Here is an 18,341-nt window from a genome sequence, read left to right as displayed (position 1 = left end):
CTCTTAATAATTCTCTTCATTGTCCCAGAAATAGCTGTGTTGTCCCTTTTAGTAAAATGAACAGGGGGCTGTGGGGAAGAAGAAGAGCAGATGCTCCCTGCCTCTGGGGTTGCCCTGCCAGGTTGGTTGTGGATACGTGGGAGTTGGGGGTCTGAGCATTCAGGGAACTGGGCAGGGTAAAAAAAATACCTGGAAATGGAAGATTTTCAACTAGTTGTTCTAAGTACCTCCTTTCCATACACGCCCTGTCCTGGAGATAACCAAACATTAATTAGAGCAGAAGCACACACTGTTTGTTATTTTATCTACCATTTGCTGATGGGTCAGGACCTATTTTTTAAAAGCCTACAACATTCCAACCTAAGGACTTCAAATGCGGGATATGTTGGGCCACAGATGACAACCCAGGCCCACACCTGGTGCCCTGAGTCAGGGACCCAGACCCTTGGAACCCATCTCACTTCTGAAACCAGCTGGTGGATCAGCAAATAGTAGGAGCTCTAGGGAGGGCTTTGGATATAGGGAAGCCATATGTTTTGGTATTGTGGGCTAGCCAGCAGGCAGCTAGCTATAAAAAGAGAGTGGCTTCTTCTAAGAACTTAAGCCCAAAATATATGTGAAGGAAGTCCCATTTTTAACACCAGTATGGTGCCAAATATTCCTTTGTGTCTAGGAACTGTGGGCAAGTGGTGCTTGGGACCTGAAAAGGTAAACCTTGAAAGATGAGAGCGATGGCCCTGGTCCAAGCTGGACCCATTTTCAGCACAAGTAAATCACACCAGATCTAATTTTATGGATCTGGATTCACATTTGATATGAGTTCCATCACCTGCTTTGTGACCTTGAGTAAATTATCTTTCTGAACCTCAGTTTCCTCAGTTATCAAAAAGAGATATGACTAGTTGAGCTAAAGAGAGTGATGGGGATTTAAAAAATGGATGCCAAGTATCTTCTGCAGTGTCCAGTTCAAAGGCCATACCCAGAGAAAATGGATGTTGGGCGGTTACTACTTTTGAGGCAAAGTGAAATTCTTGCTTGTTCACTTTCTTGTCCCATCTCCACACCACAGCACAGACTGTTCCTGCCCCCAAGAAATGCCTCTCTTTCTATTTGAGAATGTTCAAAGCCTGCCTGCCCTGCACAGCCCTGCCAATGGCCCCTCTTCCCTGATGCTTTTCCATATTTTTCCCAGTTGGACATGGCTTTTCCTACCTCTGCACTTCCTTAGCACTTGATCAATGGTTCCCTGTGCTGTTCAGCCCAGCCCACATTTCACAGCTACTCTATGTCAGTCATATTCATTCTACTGATCTCCTTAAGAAGAAACTTCTTAGTTATTTTTCATCAGGCTTGGTATATATTCAGTCCTCAATAAATACTATGTAATTATTCATTTATTCAGTATATGTTCATTGAGCACCTGCTTTCTGCCAGGCACTATGCTAGGCACCAGGAATATAGCAGGGAATGACACAGATAAGACCCCTGGCATCACTGAACTTACATTTTAGTGGAAACCAATAAAAATGAATAACAAATCAATTGATAAATATATATATAAATCATTTTAGACTATGATAAGTACTATGAAGAAAAGGAAACAAGGTAAGGTGAGAGAGAGATGGGTGCCAGAGACAATCCCTAGAGGGGTGGATGTGAGGAGATGAGGTACGAACATAAACTTAATGGGGAGATGGAGGCATGTTTGGGACAATTTCGGAGAAATGAGTTCCAGGCAGAGGGAACAGCAACTGCAAAAGTCCTGAAGTGGGAAAGAATTTGGTATGTGGTAGGAACTGTAAGAAGGCCAATGAGGCTAGGGCATGATGATAACAGGAAAGATGGTACAAGATGGGGTTAGAGGTGAGCCAGATCAGGTTGACTCAAGCAGGGCATTTGGATTTTACTAAGTGAGACAATTTTAAGTAGGGTGGGAAACAGCATGATACTATTTATAATTTTAAAAGATCCTCTGGCTATTGTGTGGACATGGATTGTATAAGAATGAGAAAAGCAGCAATGAAATATGACACTAATACTTAGTGTCTAGAATGGTATCTGTAGCTATGGGGATGACTGGATGGGACAGACTAGATGTGAGGGTAAGACAAAGAGCTAATGCAGAAATGTGTCTCTGATATTTGGTTTAAAGAGTGGGATGGACAGTGATGCCATTTCCTGAGATGAAGAAGAAGGAGAGGAGTTAGTAATGCGGTATTTATTTGGGGTTTTTTGGAAGGAGTTCATTAAGAATTTTGTTTTAAATATTTCAGGTTTATGGTGTCAAGAAGGCAGTTAGATACACATGTTAGAGGTCAGGAGAGGGCCTACAGATTCAATTTGGGTTAATATTTGTATATGATGTGAGGTAAGGGTCTTGAGCAAGTTTTAACCTCTCCATATCTCAGTTTCCTTATGTGTAAAATAAAGATAGTAAAAGTACCTATCTCATCAGATTTGGGGAGGATAAATTGTAAATCAATAAGTTAAGGTGTGTAAAGTATTTAGAATGGTACCTAGCACATTCAATAAGTAAATATTCACTAGTGTTAATCATTATTTGCTGTTGTTGATTGTGGTATAAGAGAAATCATCTGAATATGAGCTCATGAAGTAGAGTGGAAGAGAAGAACAAAATTTACCTCTCCCAGTAAAACAAATGTTTTAGATTACTTAAAATCAAGTTCCATCATCTGTGTATTGTGGAGTTTTTAATAAGTTAGTATTATCACTGCAGTAATACTGGTGTAAGGTTCTTAAATAAAAGAAGATGATAGTGGGATCCCTGGGTGGCGCAGCGGTTTGGCGCCTGCCTTTGGCCCAGGGCGCGATCCTGGAGACCCGGGATCGAATCCCACATCAGGCTCCCGGTGCATGGAGCCTGCTTCTCCCTCTGCCTGTTGTGTCTCTGCCTCTCTCTCTCTCTGTATGACTATCATAAATAAATAAAAAAATGTTTAAAAAAAAAAAAAAAAAAGAAGATGATAGTACTTTGTTATTCTGGGCTAGTCGGAATACACCTGTAATCTTGTGCCTATTTTTGACTGCACTTAAAAAGAGATTTCAATAACCCAGGTTAAAGCAGGTAGAGCAACCTAGTTGTAAGAAGTCTCAAAATGACTAAGTTTGGAAAAGAGCTGAAATAATTGAGAACAGAAGAAAATTTTTCTATGAGGCTGATGAAGCTTGAACTTCAGGACACCTCTGTTGTACAAACTCCTCCAGGCCCTAATTTTGTATTCTTTTTCTTAAGAAGGAGTCCAAAATTACACACACTTTGGGACCAACAAAATCTGTACCACCCCTGACTGAGAATACACAAAACTGCCTCCATCTTAAAATCTCATTGCCACTATAGGTCATTGAGCAGAGGCTGGGCCCATCCAACTGATGATCTGTAGAAAGAACTGAGTCCAGCATTCAGCAGAGAACAGAATCCAGGACTGGTAGGGTGCTCTCTAAACACTATGGCTCCAACTTTTAAGAGTTTCACCCCTTTTCTAGAGAGCAGTCTTCCAAGGATTTTTTTTTACTCTTAATTTTTAGTACAGTAATTCTTAGCCATTATAATTAATAATGATAAATAAAAAAATGGATAGATAGATAGATAGATAGATAGATAGATAGATAGATAGATAGACAGGATCTAGTTATATGTGATTTTGACATATAACGTCAATATGAGAAAATGTTAAAATTTTTTTAAGTTCTAAGCTTAGTTATACTACCAACCAATTGTGTGTTCAATTTTATTCTACCTTTCAATGAATATAATTCTTAGATTAAGTGGAAGTTTTTAAAATTGTCTGCCTGCCTCCATCACCTTTATTTTTAATTTTCTTTAATTTTTTAATAAAAATAGTTTATATCCATTAAAATTAATCAATTAATTAATTAATTAATTAGGGAGTTGTTAGCATCTATGAATAAAGGACTTGCACTGGAGGAGGTCAGCTGGAGCAAGATGGTAGGCAGGGTTGGGAAGAGAGCTGAGGCCTAAGCTTTGAGCACAGAAAGAGCTTGACATTGGGCAAAAAGGAAGAATGAGCAAAAAAGACTATAAAGGAACAACCTTGGGGCTCCTGGTGGCTCAGTCAGTTAAGCATCTGACTCTTGATTTTGGCTCAGGTCATGATTTCAGGGTCATGAGATCAAGTGTCATGTTGGGCTGCATGTTAAACATGGAACCTGCTTAAGATTCTCTCTCCTTCCCTTTCTGCCCTTCCCCCACCTGGCACACACACACACACACACATGTGTATGCATGTGTGTTCTCTCTCTCTCTCTCTCTCTCTCTCTCTCGGAAAAAAACATAAAGAGAAACCTGCAAAATAGGAGGAGACTGAGGAGCAGAGGGGTCTAGAAGCTAAGAGGAGTGTTTCTAGAAAAAATCATCAACATCACCATAACCATTGCTACTGGTGACACCAATACCATTAGTATTCTTGTGTCTGTGCTAAGTGCAAGACATGACTTACTCCTGGAATTCTTATCACCCATGAGATGGAAATCATTATCTCCATTTTCAAGTGTGGAAACTGATGCTTACAGAAGGAATGAAAGAATTTAGTACATTTTAGGAATGACTGAACTCATCTACATCCTTTCTTTTGCAAACTATGCCCATGCTACACTCCTACCTAATTGGAAAACAATAGGAACGTAAGACCACTCTTCTTTATATTGGGGGGGGGGGTATATTTTTTATTGGAGTTAGATTTGCCAACATATAGCATAACTCCCAGTGCTCATCCCACCAAGTGCCCCCTCAATGCCCGTCACCCAGTCACCCCATCCCTCTGCCCACCTCCCCTTCCACTATGCCTTGTTCATTTCCCAGAGTTAGGGGTCTCTCATATTCTGTCACCCTCTCTGATATTTCCCACTTATATTCTCTCCTTTCCCCTTAATCCCCTTTCACTATTTTTTATATTCCCTGTATAAAAGTGAAACCATATAATGATTGTCCTTCTCCAAACTTTACTCAGCATAATACCCTCCAATTCCAACCACTTTGGCAAATGGTGGTTATTTGTCGTTTCTAATTGCTGAGTGATGTTCCATTATTATATAGACCACGTCTTCATTATCCATTCATCTTTCTTTTTTAAAAAAAGATTTTATTTATTCATGAGACACACAGAGAGAGAGAGAGAGAGAGAGAGAGAATGGCAGAGACACAGGCAGAGGGAGAAGCAGACTCCATGCAGGGAGCCTGATGTGGGACTCGATCCCAGGACTCCAGGATCACTCCCTGGGCTGAAGGCAGGCACTAAACCACTGAGCCACCCAGGGATCCCCTCCATTCATCTTTTGATGGACACCGAGGCTCCTTCCATAGTTTGGCTATTGTGGACATTGCTACTATAAACATGGGGTGCAGGTGTCTCAGTCTTTCACTGCATCTATATCTTTGGGGTAAATACCCAGCAGTGCGATTGCTGGGTCATAGGGTAGTTCTATTTTTAACTGTTTGAGGAGCCTCCACACAGTTTTCTAGAGTGGCTGTACCAGTTCACATTCCCATCAACAGTGCAAGAGGGTTCCCCTTTCTCCACATCCTCTCCAACATTTGTTGTTTCCTGTCTTGTTAATTTTCACCATTCTCACTGGTGTGAGGTGGTATCTCATTGTGGTTTTGATTTGTATTTCCCTGATGGCAAGTGATGTGGAGCATTTTCTCATGTGTTTGTTGGCCAAAATGTCAATGCTACCCAGGGAAATTTACACATTCAATGCAATCCCTATCAAAATACCATGGACTTTCTTCAGAGAGTTAGAATGAATAATCTTAAGATTTGTGTGGAATCAGAAAAGACCCTGAATATCCAGGGGAATATTGAAAAAGAAAACCAGAGCCAGGGGCATCACAATGCCGGATTTCAAGTTGTACTACAAAGCTGTGATCATCAAGATAGTATGGTACTGGCACAAAAAGAGACACATAGATCACTGGAACAGAATAGAAAGCCCAGAAATGGGCCCTCAGCTCTATGGTCGACTAATATTTGACAAAGCAGGAAAGACTATCCACTGGAAAAAGGACAGTCTCTTCAATAAATGGTGCTGGGAAAATTGGACAGCCACGTGCAGAAGGACACTGGACCATTCTCTAACACCATACACAAAGATAAACTCAAAATGGGTGAAAGATCTAAATGTGAGACAAGAATCCATCAAAATCCTCGAGGAGAACACAGGCAACACCCTTTTTGAACTTGGCCACAGCAACTTCTTGCAAGACACATCTATGAAGGCAAGAGAAACAAAAGTAAAAATGAATTATTGGGACTTAATCAAGATCAAAAGCTTCTGCACAGCAAAAGAAACAGTCAACAAAACTAAAAGACAACCTACAGAATGGGAGAAGATATTTGCAAATGACATATCAGATAAAGGGCTAGTATCCAAGATCTATAAAGAACTTATTAAACTCAACAGCAAAGAAACAAACAATCCAATCATGAAATGGGCAAACGACATGAACAGAAATTTCACCGAAGAAGACAAAAACCACTCTTCTTTGAAACCTAACTATGCACGTGCTGCAAACAGGGTACTAGCTCAAAGAGTACTGGGGCTTTCCTTAGAACTTATTGTCCAACCCTCAGCTTCCCATCCCTGGGACTCACCATAAGAGTCCAAGGCCTTCCCCCTGTCACAGTGCTGAAACACAGTGACCAGCAGCTAGGGCAATTAAAATGAGTCACTCCTGCTAGCCAGGGAAGTGCTGAGTGATTTGCAGCTGGTGACAAATGGATAATTGGCCACTCAGACGCAGTGTCTTAGATGAAGTGGCCTCATCAGTAAAATTATTGCATGTGGCCAGAGCTATTTACACTGGTCTGGGAACCTTGATACATGATCCCAAGTGAGCCTCTCTCTGAGCATAGCTTAGTTCAGTAATTAACCAAGATGGACTTTTGTTTCTCCCAGTAATTTAGAGGCAGGCCATCTGAGTTTCTACCTTCACACCCATGTTTTCATTACTTTTTAAAAATAGCCATTTGAAGCAGATGACAAAAGGAAATAGGTTGAGCTCAGTGACCTCTTGAGCTCAGCTGAATGAAGGCACACAGGAGGTATCCCTTCCATCCCCTTCCTCTTGGGGATGATAGGAAATTTGCTTTTGAAATAAAGAAGAATGTCCATATCCAACTCCGTGTCGAGAGGTCTTAGAGAGTAGGTTGATGGGATCAAAAGTTAATTGCTTTTTAATAACTTTCCACTTCCCACATCCCAAGGATCTGTTTTCCTGAATGTCCCTGGCATGGTATCTGCTCCCTCACCTCCAGGCAGTTCGTCGCTCCTCACACCATCTGCTTTACCTCCATACTGAAATGTTTACCCTGTGCCAGGCACTGTGCTACATGATCCATTTGTATTTTCCTTTTTAATTCTTAAAAATGCCTAAGTGCTATTACTTCATTTTGTGAAGAAACTAGCAAAGAAAGATTTAGTGACTTGCCCAAAGTCATACAACCAGTAAGTAATGAGACAGGACTCCATCCTGCTTTGTCTGATGACTGGGCCCATTCTCTTGACTAGTGCCCTCTACTTTCTCCCTGAGGATAGCACGAAAGTAATTGTCAAATGAATCACTGCAATATTTTATCTGGGTATTTATGTGGAGGTGATAATAACTACATAGATGTCAAGATATCTCTCAACTACTGTAACATATTAACTTAAATCAAAAGTCTGACATTCACAGTAGGATGGAGTGCAAAAGACAGCAAAATGTGGTCCACAGGCCAAATTCAGCCTGTTGTGTGTTTTTAGTATTAAAGTTTTATTGTGATACAGTTATGTGCATGTGTTTACCTGCTGTCTATGGCTACAACAACAGAGACAAGTAGTACATAAGGCCTGAAATATTTATTGCCTAGACTTTTACACACAAAAAATTTGCCTACCCCTCAGCCAGAGCAACAAATCCAAGCTGAGAGATTAGAAACAATTAATTAGTGAATCCTAATCCATGATCAGGACAAGAAATACCTGTCAGAATCAGAGAATGATCCAATCAGAGCTAGCTATCTTCTATTAGCATCATGTTTAATAATATATTTAGTGTCTTATTAACAAAAGAATAAAAAATCATTTATGAGAAGAGACAGCTGATGGCCAGCATCCAATAGAGCATGTCAGAATCCATTCACCCAGTAGGCATGAACTGTCATTTGAGTATTATCCTCCCCCATAACCCCTGCTCCCATTGATCACCAAATCCTGTCACTTTGATCTCTTCACCCAGTCTGCCCCTCCCAATTTCTGCTCTGTTATCAAGTTCAATCCAGCACCTTCTCTGATGATCAATATTAACATAAGTAATAATCAAAGCAACATCTTAAAAAAAGTCATTACAGCAGCATGGTTTGAACTGTAATATGAGAATGATTGTAGCGCGATGGGGAAACAGAAGGGATTGCTTAGTGTCCTGCTGGGAATAATTGGGAAGTTCACAGCAGAGATAATATCCCACTACCTCTTCCTTTTACCTCTATCTGCTGAGCCTTCTCCTACCCTCGGCATCTTTCTGCTTGGCAGTCTCCTACTTATACTCCAAAACCTAGCACAGTTTTCTCCTCCTCTAGTAACTCTCCCTGATCCCTGTCAGCAGATTAATTATCAAGCCCTTCTGTGTCTACTTAGTACTGCTTTCTTACTTGTCACATAATTGAAATAGTACTAAAATCACCATTTATGACATTGACATATGATATTGAGAACTATGAATGAGTACTGCTAGAAGGTGCTAAGTTTGTGGTGATTTGTTATGCAGTGATAGAAAACAAATACAAACAGGTTTCCAATTCTATCAAGATGCTGGTGGTCAGACTGCTTTCTGTAGATACCAAACATTCCACTGAGCTTTATAAGAAATGAATATTGGCTATGATCCAACATCAGGGAGATATCATGGGTTAAGGAAGTCCATGCCCATCTAGAAATCAATCACAATCTGGTAAGGAAAGTAATGTTCTACAGTGTGTAGAGTACTGGATAAGAAATTTAAAGTCCTGGTTCTTAGTCCCAGATTGGCCAATGCCGCACTCTGTGACCTTGGGTAAGTTACTTTATGTCTCATAAGTGCAGATCTTTCATCTGTAAGATGGGGATATTCATCCTTCACCCATCCATTTTGCAAGACTGTAAATATAAGATCAAGTAAGAAAAAGAGTCCAACAAGCCATAGAAGTTGTGACCAGTTCTCTAGAGGGACATAGGGAATCCTCCATCACTTAGATACTTTGAGGAAGAGCTGTGCCAAGTTATGAGATTAATAAAATTCAGGTGACTAGGCACACTTCCGAAGACAAGATCACAGCTGTTTCTTCCCTATGAAGGAGTTTATCCTGTAGATTCCTACAAGAATCCTCTCAAAAATAATGTCTGCTATTTCAATAGCACTTTTCAAAGTGCTTTTGCCTCTACCATTTTAATTCCAATAGCTTGGGATCCCTGGGTGGCTCAGCGGTTTAGCATCTGCCTTCAGCCCAGGCATGATCCTGGAGTCCCAGAATCAAGTTCCACGTCAGGCTCCCTGCATGGAGCCTGCTTCTCCCTCTGCCTGTGTCTCTGCCTCTGTGTGTGTGTGTGTGTGTGTGTGTGTGTGTGTCTCATGAATAAATAAATAAAATCTTAAAAAAAATAATTCCAATAGCTTTAAATCCATTAAAGGAAAATAATCAACTAAGTCTAGTACTGAAAGTTTTGGTTTCTCACCATGACATAGAGTTGTATCACCCTATGAGTAGATCGAGGCCCAGCTGAGCAGGCAACTTGCCAAGGTTATAGGGCTGGTCAGTCAAAGAGCAAAGACTCAGTCTTGGCTCCTTACTTTTGATACAGAACTAGAAAATGCAGGGTTCTTGGATAGAGGCCCAGCTTTGCCTGTACCAGATCTGAATTGAAGAAAGACATTGCCTTATACTCGAGTTCCTATCATGTGGATCAGATGCAAATGAAGCATTGGAATGATGTCACATTTTCAGGAGCCTCTTCCTCTGATCTTCTAGTTATTCCACAGATGACACTTACTGGCTATTAAACAATAGACTCCTTCTTTGCTATTTTTATCAAGTAGGTAGGGATATAGGGAATAGTGTGTAGGGTAAGCTGCTCTCAACACCTACCAGATAAATATGAATTAAAGGAGAACAGTGAAGAAGGAAACATTGGCTTGGAAATTTCTTGGGAGGGCTTTGACTTTTACTAGATAATCCTCAACTTGAGATACCTTAGTTGGGTCTCTCAGTTCAGTAATGTTAGAAAAGGGAGTAGCCATCCTGAACACTTGGTCTACTACTTGACTCCAGGCATCCTAAGCTTTAAGCAAGTTTGGATTCTCCTGGCTCTGAAAAATATTCCAGGTCTCTAGAATCCAAATGCAATGTGAATAGAACTACCAGGTTATGAGAGACTTGACATTCATGCATCCACATGTTATTGAGGCCCACTCTAGGCTAGGTACTATAAGGTTCTTTACTCTTATAGAGCTTATAATCTAGGGAAGCAATAGACTGTCAACAATTACACCAACAGAAATCAGATTTCAACTGCAATGTGAGCTGCATGGGGCTCTGAGAGTCTTAAGTCTGAATGCTGAAAAAGTACTGGGTCAGGTGAGGTCTGGAGGATGAATAGGGTTGATGCAATTATCAGGGAGGAGAATGGCATGTGATAAGGGTGTGAGCATTTTGAGTAGGAAGGACCAAACAAAGCCCAAAGCCCATGTTGTGGAGATACTGGAGAGCAAGTTACGGGCCAGAGCACATAGGGTCTTAAGGGTTACCAAGGAGTTTAAATTTTATTTCAAGTGTAAGAGAAGGGATTTCATGGATTTTACGCAAAGAAGCAACATGATACAATTAATGTTTTTGAAAAGACCACTCAGGCTGATTAGGCAGAGGAAGGGGAAGATAAGGGCTGGCGTCTAGTTTAGATGCCACTCGGGTCACCCAGACCTGAGAAAAGAGCATCATCTTCAACAAAGCCTCAGAACGCTAATATTTACCTCCTCCTAAGGTGAAGAAAACACTGGACTAGTTATCAGAAGACTGGTGTGATTTGGAGTACAGATGTGTACTAGTCTTGAAGCATGGGGAGAATACTTTTGCCTTTGTGTGTATCATTTTGTTTGACTGCCCAATGGAAGCCATGAAGCCTGGTCTACCTGTTTATGATTTCAAATCACAGAAACTCATAGATGGAAGAGTATAAAAGAAGGCTGGGCCCTTGTGATGTTTGACCCTGCCTCTAAGTCGACATATGTCCCCAGCACTCTATACCCTGGGGGAGTAAGAGTGAGCACCAAATACAACATCTCTGTAAAGGTCTACTACTTGAACATCTTCAGAAATGGGGAAACTTACTCTCACCCTCAGGTTGCGCCACCTTAAATAAAATACCCACTTCTTTATATTTAGTGTTTGTTTTTCTGAAATTTCTGCCAAATACTCCTAAATCAGGTTTCATAGTACCAATCTCATGTCAATCCTTCAGTGAACACCTCTCTCTGAGTCTTTTCTTCCTGTCCCCTCCTCCTGCAGCTATTCTTCACATAACATAGCTTTGCTCCACTCTCCTGGTATCATTCCTTTGAACAAATTTCCTTTTATTTCCCTTTCAATGTGAAGCCTCTAAGGACATTATTTTCCATACAGCAAGCAATAACAAATATTTGTTGAATTTTTTGAAGTGAGCACTGTCTGCCTAGAACGAAAAGGAGCCCCCAAGAAATGGAAACAAAGTGAAACACACAGGAACATGGGAATAACATAGAGAATGTTGACCAGAATGTTGAGAACAGTGTGGAATAATTACACAAACTGGCAGGCCTGGGTTCTGCTCATGGGTCAGTGTGATTTGAGACTCAAGTTTCTTTATCTGTATATTCATGGGTTGAATTGGTGATTTCTTCAGTTGTTAAATATTAGGTTTTACTTAAGCACTGTCACCTACTAAAAGCTCTGAGCTTGAGGCTGTCAGGGCACATGTTAGAAAGGATGTAAAGTTACAGTAACTCCAGGATGACACTTCCTTAACAAATTGAGCTGGATGGAAAGAGAAATAGAATGCAAATAACTTTATCACTATATGATTTGGCATAATCTGATGCCCTGTCCGTCCACCACATTAAATCATTAATCATTCTATGGGACATGGACATGGACATATCATATATATATATGATATGGACATAATTTTGAAATATCTTTGGAAAAATGTTCTAGAATTGGAAATCTCCTAGCCAAAGCTGAAAGATCACTATAGAATTCTTGATATTCCTATTTTTCTTCATTGTTGGGCATAAGAGGAGAATAGGACTCTAAGAAAACCAAAGATCAATTTCTCACCTCATTTATCATTGTCAGAGTTAACATTTTGATCCAGTACAAAATATTCTTTGTCTTTTACTTCAGCCAAACTCTTTCTCTGTGGTAGAGGAGAGCATTATGGCTGCCCTCAGCAGTGACATTCCCCCAAACTGGCTAGAGTATAGTTGTTGTCATTCTGTCTCCAATCCATTCTCCCTTCCCTTCCTTCTAGTCCACCATTTTGGTGACCTTTGATGGCCAAAAGAACAACAATGAGAAGGCAGTCTGGAAACATTTCTGAACATGATCAAAATTGTACATGTGTATAAATGCATCTGCATTCATATATGTGTGCACAAATACTTAGTGTGTATGTAACTCCATTTAAAAGGATGTTTGTACATGTGTGTGATTTTGTGGACAAGTGTTGACATATCTGTCTTTGTTGGCACATGTATTGATGTATATGTATGTGCAAAAGTGGTGTGAATATATGCCTGTGGGGTTTTATCACCCCTGAAGAATAGCAACCACATAGGTCTTTATCTGTGATAAGGAACAAAATGCCAAGGAGAATCTCTCTGACATATGAATTCTCACATCTAGCTGACAGAGGAGAAGGGTGAAATAGGGTTTGACAGCTCTGCTGACAGGGCTTAGGCTGTCCCTTGGCCCTTCCCTATAGCATTCTGCAGTTGATGTCTATGCTTCTGACACCTCTTCCCTTTGGCCTGCAGGTCCCTGTCTGGCCGCATCGTTGGTGGTGTCTGGTGGTTCTTCACCTTGATCATCATCTCCTCATACACAGCCAACCTGGCTGCCTTCCTGACCGTGGAGAGGATGGTGTCTCCCATCGAGAGTGCTGAGGACCTAGCGAAGCAAACGGAAATCGCTTATGGGACCCTGGAAGCAGGGTCCACTAAGGAATTCTTCAGGGTAGGAACATCCCTTGTCCTAAGGCACCTTCACAAAAGAGAACCTGTCATTAAAATATACTCACTAAGAAGCATATGATTGGAGGCAACCAGGGCAACTGCTTCACATAGTACAAATCAGGGAAACCCAGAGCAATTCTCAGCTTTCTACAAATCCCTGAGAAATGTACATTTCTACATTTGTGATAACTTCAAAGCTCTTGCATTGAACCAGACCCTTACATATTACAGCCTATGCCAAGTTCTCTGAAGGCTGCAAAGGATATGACATGCAGTTTTTTCCCTGCTGCCACACATACTTGCAATATAATTAGTAATTGACTAGGACCAACTTAGGGACAAGGTCCAGACCTGATACCCTTTTTGTCCTCTCCTTAGAGACCTGACAAATAAGAAGATGGTATATGGAAAACAATTACTGTTAACAGGTGGTCTATTTAACAGTGCCAGGAGAGAGAAAATGTGAAGTGAGAGTGGAGATGGTGGAGATGTCATGTGGCTGGAAGCAGCAAGTGAAGGCAGAGGAGCAGAAGCCTAGGGTCAGCTAGACCTAGAGTCAGCTGGCCAGACCTGGCTCTGTCCTTGTTCTCTGTCCCTTAGCCTCTTTGACACCGTTTCCTCACCTATAAAGTCTGGAGAGTAATAGCTACCTTAAGGAGTCATTATAAAATTAAAGGAGATTAGGGTCTACAACACAAGGCTCTGTTTCCCATTAGGGTTTTAGGGTATAGGCATTTGGGGTGATTTTGGAGAAGGGGTAAGGATTTATAGCCACTAAAAACATGTAGACATCATGAAACTAGGGCAGACCTGGGTTGGCTAATTACATTCCAGGCAAAGGGGACAACTTGAACAATGCTCCAAAGCAGATAAACCTATAGTTTCCTGGACTGTAGACATGTTCATCCTAAAAGCTGAACAAATATCACATGGAGTTACCATATTTTGATGAAAGAAAAATGATAAACAATTGCTACCACTCACCTAGCACTTACTAGGTAATCAGGTCCTGTGCTAGCACACCCTACGTGAATTATCTCATTGAATCCTTTCATTAGAGAGGATTTAGATATGTGTTGTCCCCATTTTATATATGAAGCTCAGAGAAGTAAAAGTAATTGCCTGAGGTCACACAGCTAATAAGTGGTATAAGGAGAATAGAAGGCAAGTCCCTACCTTGCTTCAAGCATTGATGGGGATCCTGTGCAGACCTACTAGGTTTTCACTGCAACTTCATAGAGCAAACCCCTGGCCCTGGGTGAACCCACAGAGTAGAGTAACTTGCTCAATTTCTTGATTGTGGGCTCTGTGTTCTGTATGACAAGCAGGAAGGGGACCAAAGTCTTAACAATCACTGATCCAGTCTCTAAGGCTAAAATCATCCACTTTCGATATATTGGAGCAAGAGGGTAACTTGGAGGCACATGGCCAGAATCTGTCATTTTAGAGAGTGACATGACTTGCTTAAGCTTAGCCAACCAGCTAGTAGAAAAACTTCCTGTAATCTCATTATAATTCTCTGGCATTTGTAGCCTACAACCAAAGTGTAAGGAGATGTCTGATATTTGTCCATATAGCCAGTCCTATGCCACAGGCCTGCTGATGAACCTGGGGAACAGCCAAATCACTTACCCATTATATACCTATGCTCTCATTCCCAATATCTGAGCACATCACCATCCCCAAAGCACTTTCCCAACCATGGTCTCATTTATGATCCACCTGTGACCTGTGGCAGGACAGGGGTTATATGTCCATTTTGTGGACAAGATGTTAGAATTTAGTTGAACACCAATAAAAAATAAATTTATTTAAAAAAAATGTTAGAATTTAGGAAATCATAATGTAAGTGTCAAGGATGAACACAAAATCTGTTTCCTCATTTCAGCCCAAGCATTGTTACCACTGAACCACTGTCCTAATGAGGTGGTGTCATTACCTGATGTTTTTTTAAAGATTACTCACATTATTAGATGGGCTCATGGATAAATCTAGTCTAGCCTTTTCCTTTTGTAGTTGAAGAAACTGAGGCCCAGAGAAGAAAATGAGCATGGCCTTGCTACTCAGAGGCACAGCTAGGACTTATGACTTGAAACTTCTCTATTAATGTCAATTGACATATTTCTATTTCTTGACCAGAGCACACTGATAGGCATCTGGCAAGAAAACCATGTGTATTCTACAAGTTCTGTGTGCTCACCGGGTCTACTGTGTTGATGACAATAGGTTATAGTTCACATACTAACAATGATTAATCAGCAGTAGTTGCCGAGAGTTCAATGTTAAGAGGTGACTCCGAGAGCACATCTGGGCACATATGAAAGAATTCCTTGACTGGTATCAGTATCTGTCACATATGTAGGAAGGGAAACTAGTCTCAAGCCAGCCATTGGGCATTCTTATCCTAAAGTAAAACCTGAACGAGGGGCATAATTATTAGTAGTGATTGCACCACTTCTGGAATACCAACTATGTGCCCGACACGGGCATGCATTTTACCTCTGTTGTCATATAATCTCTATGGCAACACTGTGCAGTGGCTGCTGTTATCACCATTGTCAGGAGAGGAAGACTGAGGCTCAGAAATATTATGTTACTTGCCTGAGGTCTCCCAGCTAGTAAGATCTAAAGCCTAAAACAAGAGACAAGGTGTGCAATCAGGAGACCTGGGTTTTACTTATGGCTCTGCTACTAAGAAGCTACATGACATTGAACAGTTCACTGCCATGCTGTGGACCTCCGTTTCTTTACCTGTAGAAGGAGAGTGCTGACAAGATATGCCCCATGAGCCACTCCATCTCTGTGATTTTGACCTTGAGAATTTTCCCACCAGGACTTTGGTGGGTGGAGAGACAAGATCACTCACCACTCCCATAAGGCAGAACGAGGGAATGGTGAAACAAGTATTCCTCTACCCCAGACTCTGAAAAAAGTCTGCCTTCTAGTCCCCACGGCAGCCCAGAGCTTCTTGGCAGCCCCAACCCAGAGTCACTTAATCCTCCATCGACAGTTTAATTAAGATGTGTGAAGGACTGTGAGAGCTGCAGATGATAGGAGAGATCCAAGAACAAATACCCCAAGTATGCTTCCAATCTTCCCTGCCACTCATGCTGCCATTGCATCCCTGGAGATGAGATTTTCCTGATAGCCTGCTCTGAGCGGCTATGAGCACAGCCCTTGCATTTAGGGCACTGGGGTGAGGCTGAGAGGACATATTAATTTTCTGCATACTGTTGCCCAGAGGGCTCTTCAGCTTTGCCTGTCAGCAGCCCCGTTTCCTGCCGTGGCCATCCTGTCAGGTCAAATTGCATCTTGCCATTGCCCTGCTGTGTATTTTGTTGGGTTTTTGCCTAGAAGATCATCTGCAAATCTGGTCACAGCTGAATTTATACATTTCTCTGTTTCCTGTGAGAGAATATGACATATATTGTAAATGCTCTGATTGGTTCTGGGTATTTCCTCCCCTAACTTTGAAATTTTCCCTCCCTTTTCTTCTTTCTTTCTTCTTCTTCCTCACATGGACATTGTTGCTTGAATGATGTATATTCATGTAAAGAATTAGATATTTCAAGCCCACAAGGGACTCAAAGGTCCCCATGACCCAACTCCTCATGGAACAGATGGCTAAAGACTAGAACCTGGGCTCCTCACTGCCAGTCCAGTGGCCTTTCCAGCTGGTTAACCATACTGCAAAGCACATCATCTAGTCAATCTAATGATAGACTCTACCAAATGCCTCCCTGAAATTCTCAGTAACTGTTTCCATTAACTTTCCCTTGAGACCAGAATTTTTCTAGGCCCAACTGATGCCTATAGATCAGTTGACTTGAATAACAACTGTATATCAATATTTTGTCAACATTTGATGTTACTATCAAGGAAATAAACCTGATATTTGTATGCAAAGAAAAATGATGTTTTGTGGGTATGACCATTTTATACCAAATGAATCTATGATCTGTGTATTAACCACTAGACTATATGAGTTACATGACTCTAGTGCTATCTTTCAAAATAATAGCCCCTTATATGTGTTTAACACTTGTCCATTTACAAGGCCAGAGTCCAATACTCCTAAAATACATCTACCCTTGGGGAAAGGATGATTTTTAGAAATAACACGTTAGATGAGAGGAATGACTTGTGGCCCTGGGTTATGTGCCTTGGCTAAAGCCCTACTATGTGCCAGGATAAACTCTATGAAAGACTCACAGAAGGGAAGATGTCCCCCTCCCTCAGGTAGCATCCACATACTTGAGACCTATGCACAAGAAAGGATACCTCACAATCTTGGCACTCTAGCCTGACCATCCAGTCAGTACCTGTTCAGTGTCTGAAAGGAGTGTTAGCCCTCATAATACTCTTTCTCAAAGTGAGAGCCACAGAGGCCATATAGATCAGAATCACCCGGGGAACTTCTGAAAAAAATTTTTTCTAGGCTCCACCCCAGACCTGCTGAATCAGAATCTTTAGGTTTAGAGGAGGAACATCTTCATATTAACAATTTCTGCACATGATTCCTGGTGCCCCCTAGAGCTTGTGAACTATTGTCCTTGAAACTGAAATGGTCTCAGAATATATAGGATTTGTTCTGGTCTGTGAAATAACTAGTAGGATATGGCTGGAAAGGACCAGTGTAGCCAGTGAAGTAAACAGCCTAGGCCAAGTCCTAAAGAAGAGAAAGTTCAAAATGAGCTCAAGAGGAAGGGAGGAAAGCAATTTGGCTAGATTTAGAGGCTTTTGAAATGTAAACAGGCTACAGTATTAGGTCTCAAGTTATTAGCTTTATCAGACAATAATTTACATTCTGAGGTCAGTCTTATAATATGACTCATGATCTAGAAATTTCTTAGTGTTGTCCTCTAATAATGAAATCAGATTCCACTGATATTTTGCTCTCCACTTCTAGGCAGTATAAAGATGGCCTTCTTGAAAAATAGATAGGTTCTATAATGTCTTTAGAAGCTAGACAGGATCCCATTTCTTTACTCTTCCCATATAGAAGGAGAATATAATTCAGTAATTAAAAGATTCTGAGCTATTCTGTTCATTCTGTATTTGCAAGATATTTGTACTTTGGAAC

The 18,341-nt window shown here is 41.0% G+C and overlaps 1 protein-coding gene across 4 annotated transcripts in view; it reads left to right on the top strand.

Moving 5' to 3' along the window:
- The window catches only part of GRIA1 (glutamate ionotropic receptor AMPA type subunit 1), a 299,091-nt gene that overhangs the window by 241,481 nt on the left and 39,269 nt on the right, over window positions 1-18,341 (top strand). For all 4 annotated transcript variants that reach the window (XM_072824421.1, XM_072824420.1, XM_072824419.1 and 1 more), the window contains one exon: window positions 13,061-13,259. In XM_072824421.1, the coding sequence (XP_072680522.1) occupies window positions 13,061-13,259 (199 nt within the window). The remainder of the gene's footprint in view (window positions 1-13,060; window positions 13,260-18,341) is intronic.

Source organism: Canis lupus, chromosome 4 (genome assembly GCF_048164855.1).
Source record: "Canis lupus baileyi chromosome 4, mCanLup2.hap1, whole genome shotgun sequence".
In the NCBI taxonomy this organism is placed as follows: Eukaryota; Metazoa; Chordata; class Mammalia; order Carnivora; family Canidae; genus Canis; species Canis lupus.
This window is presented reverse-complemented; position numbering and strand designations above follow the sequence as displayed.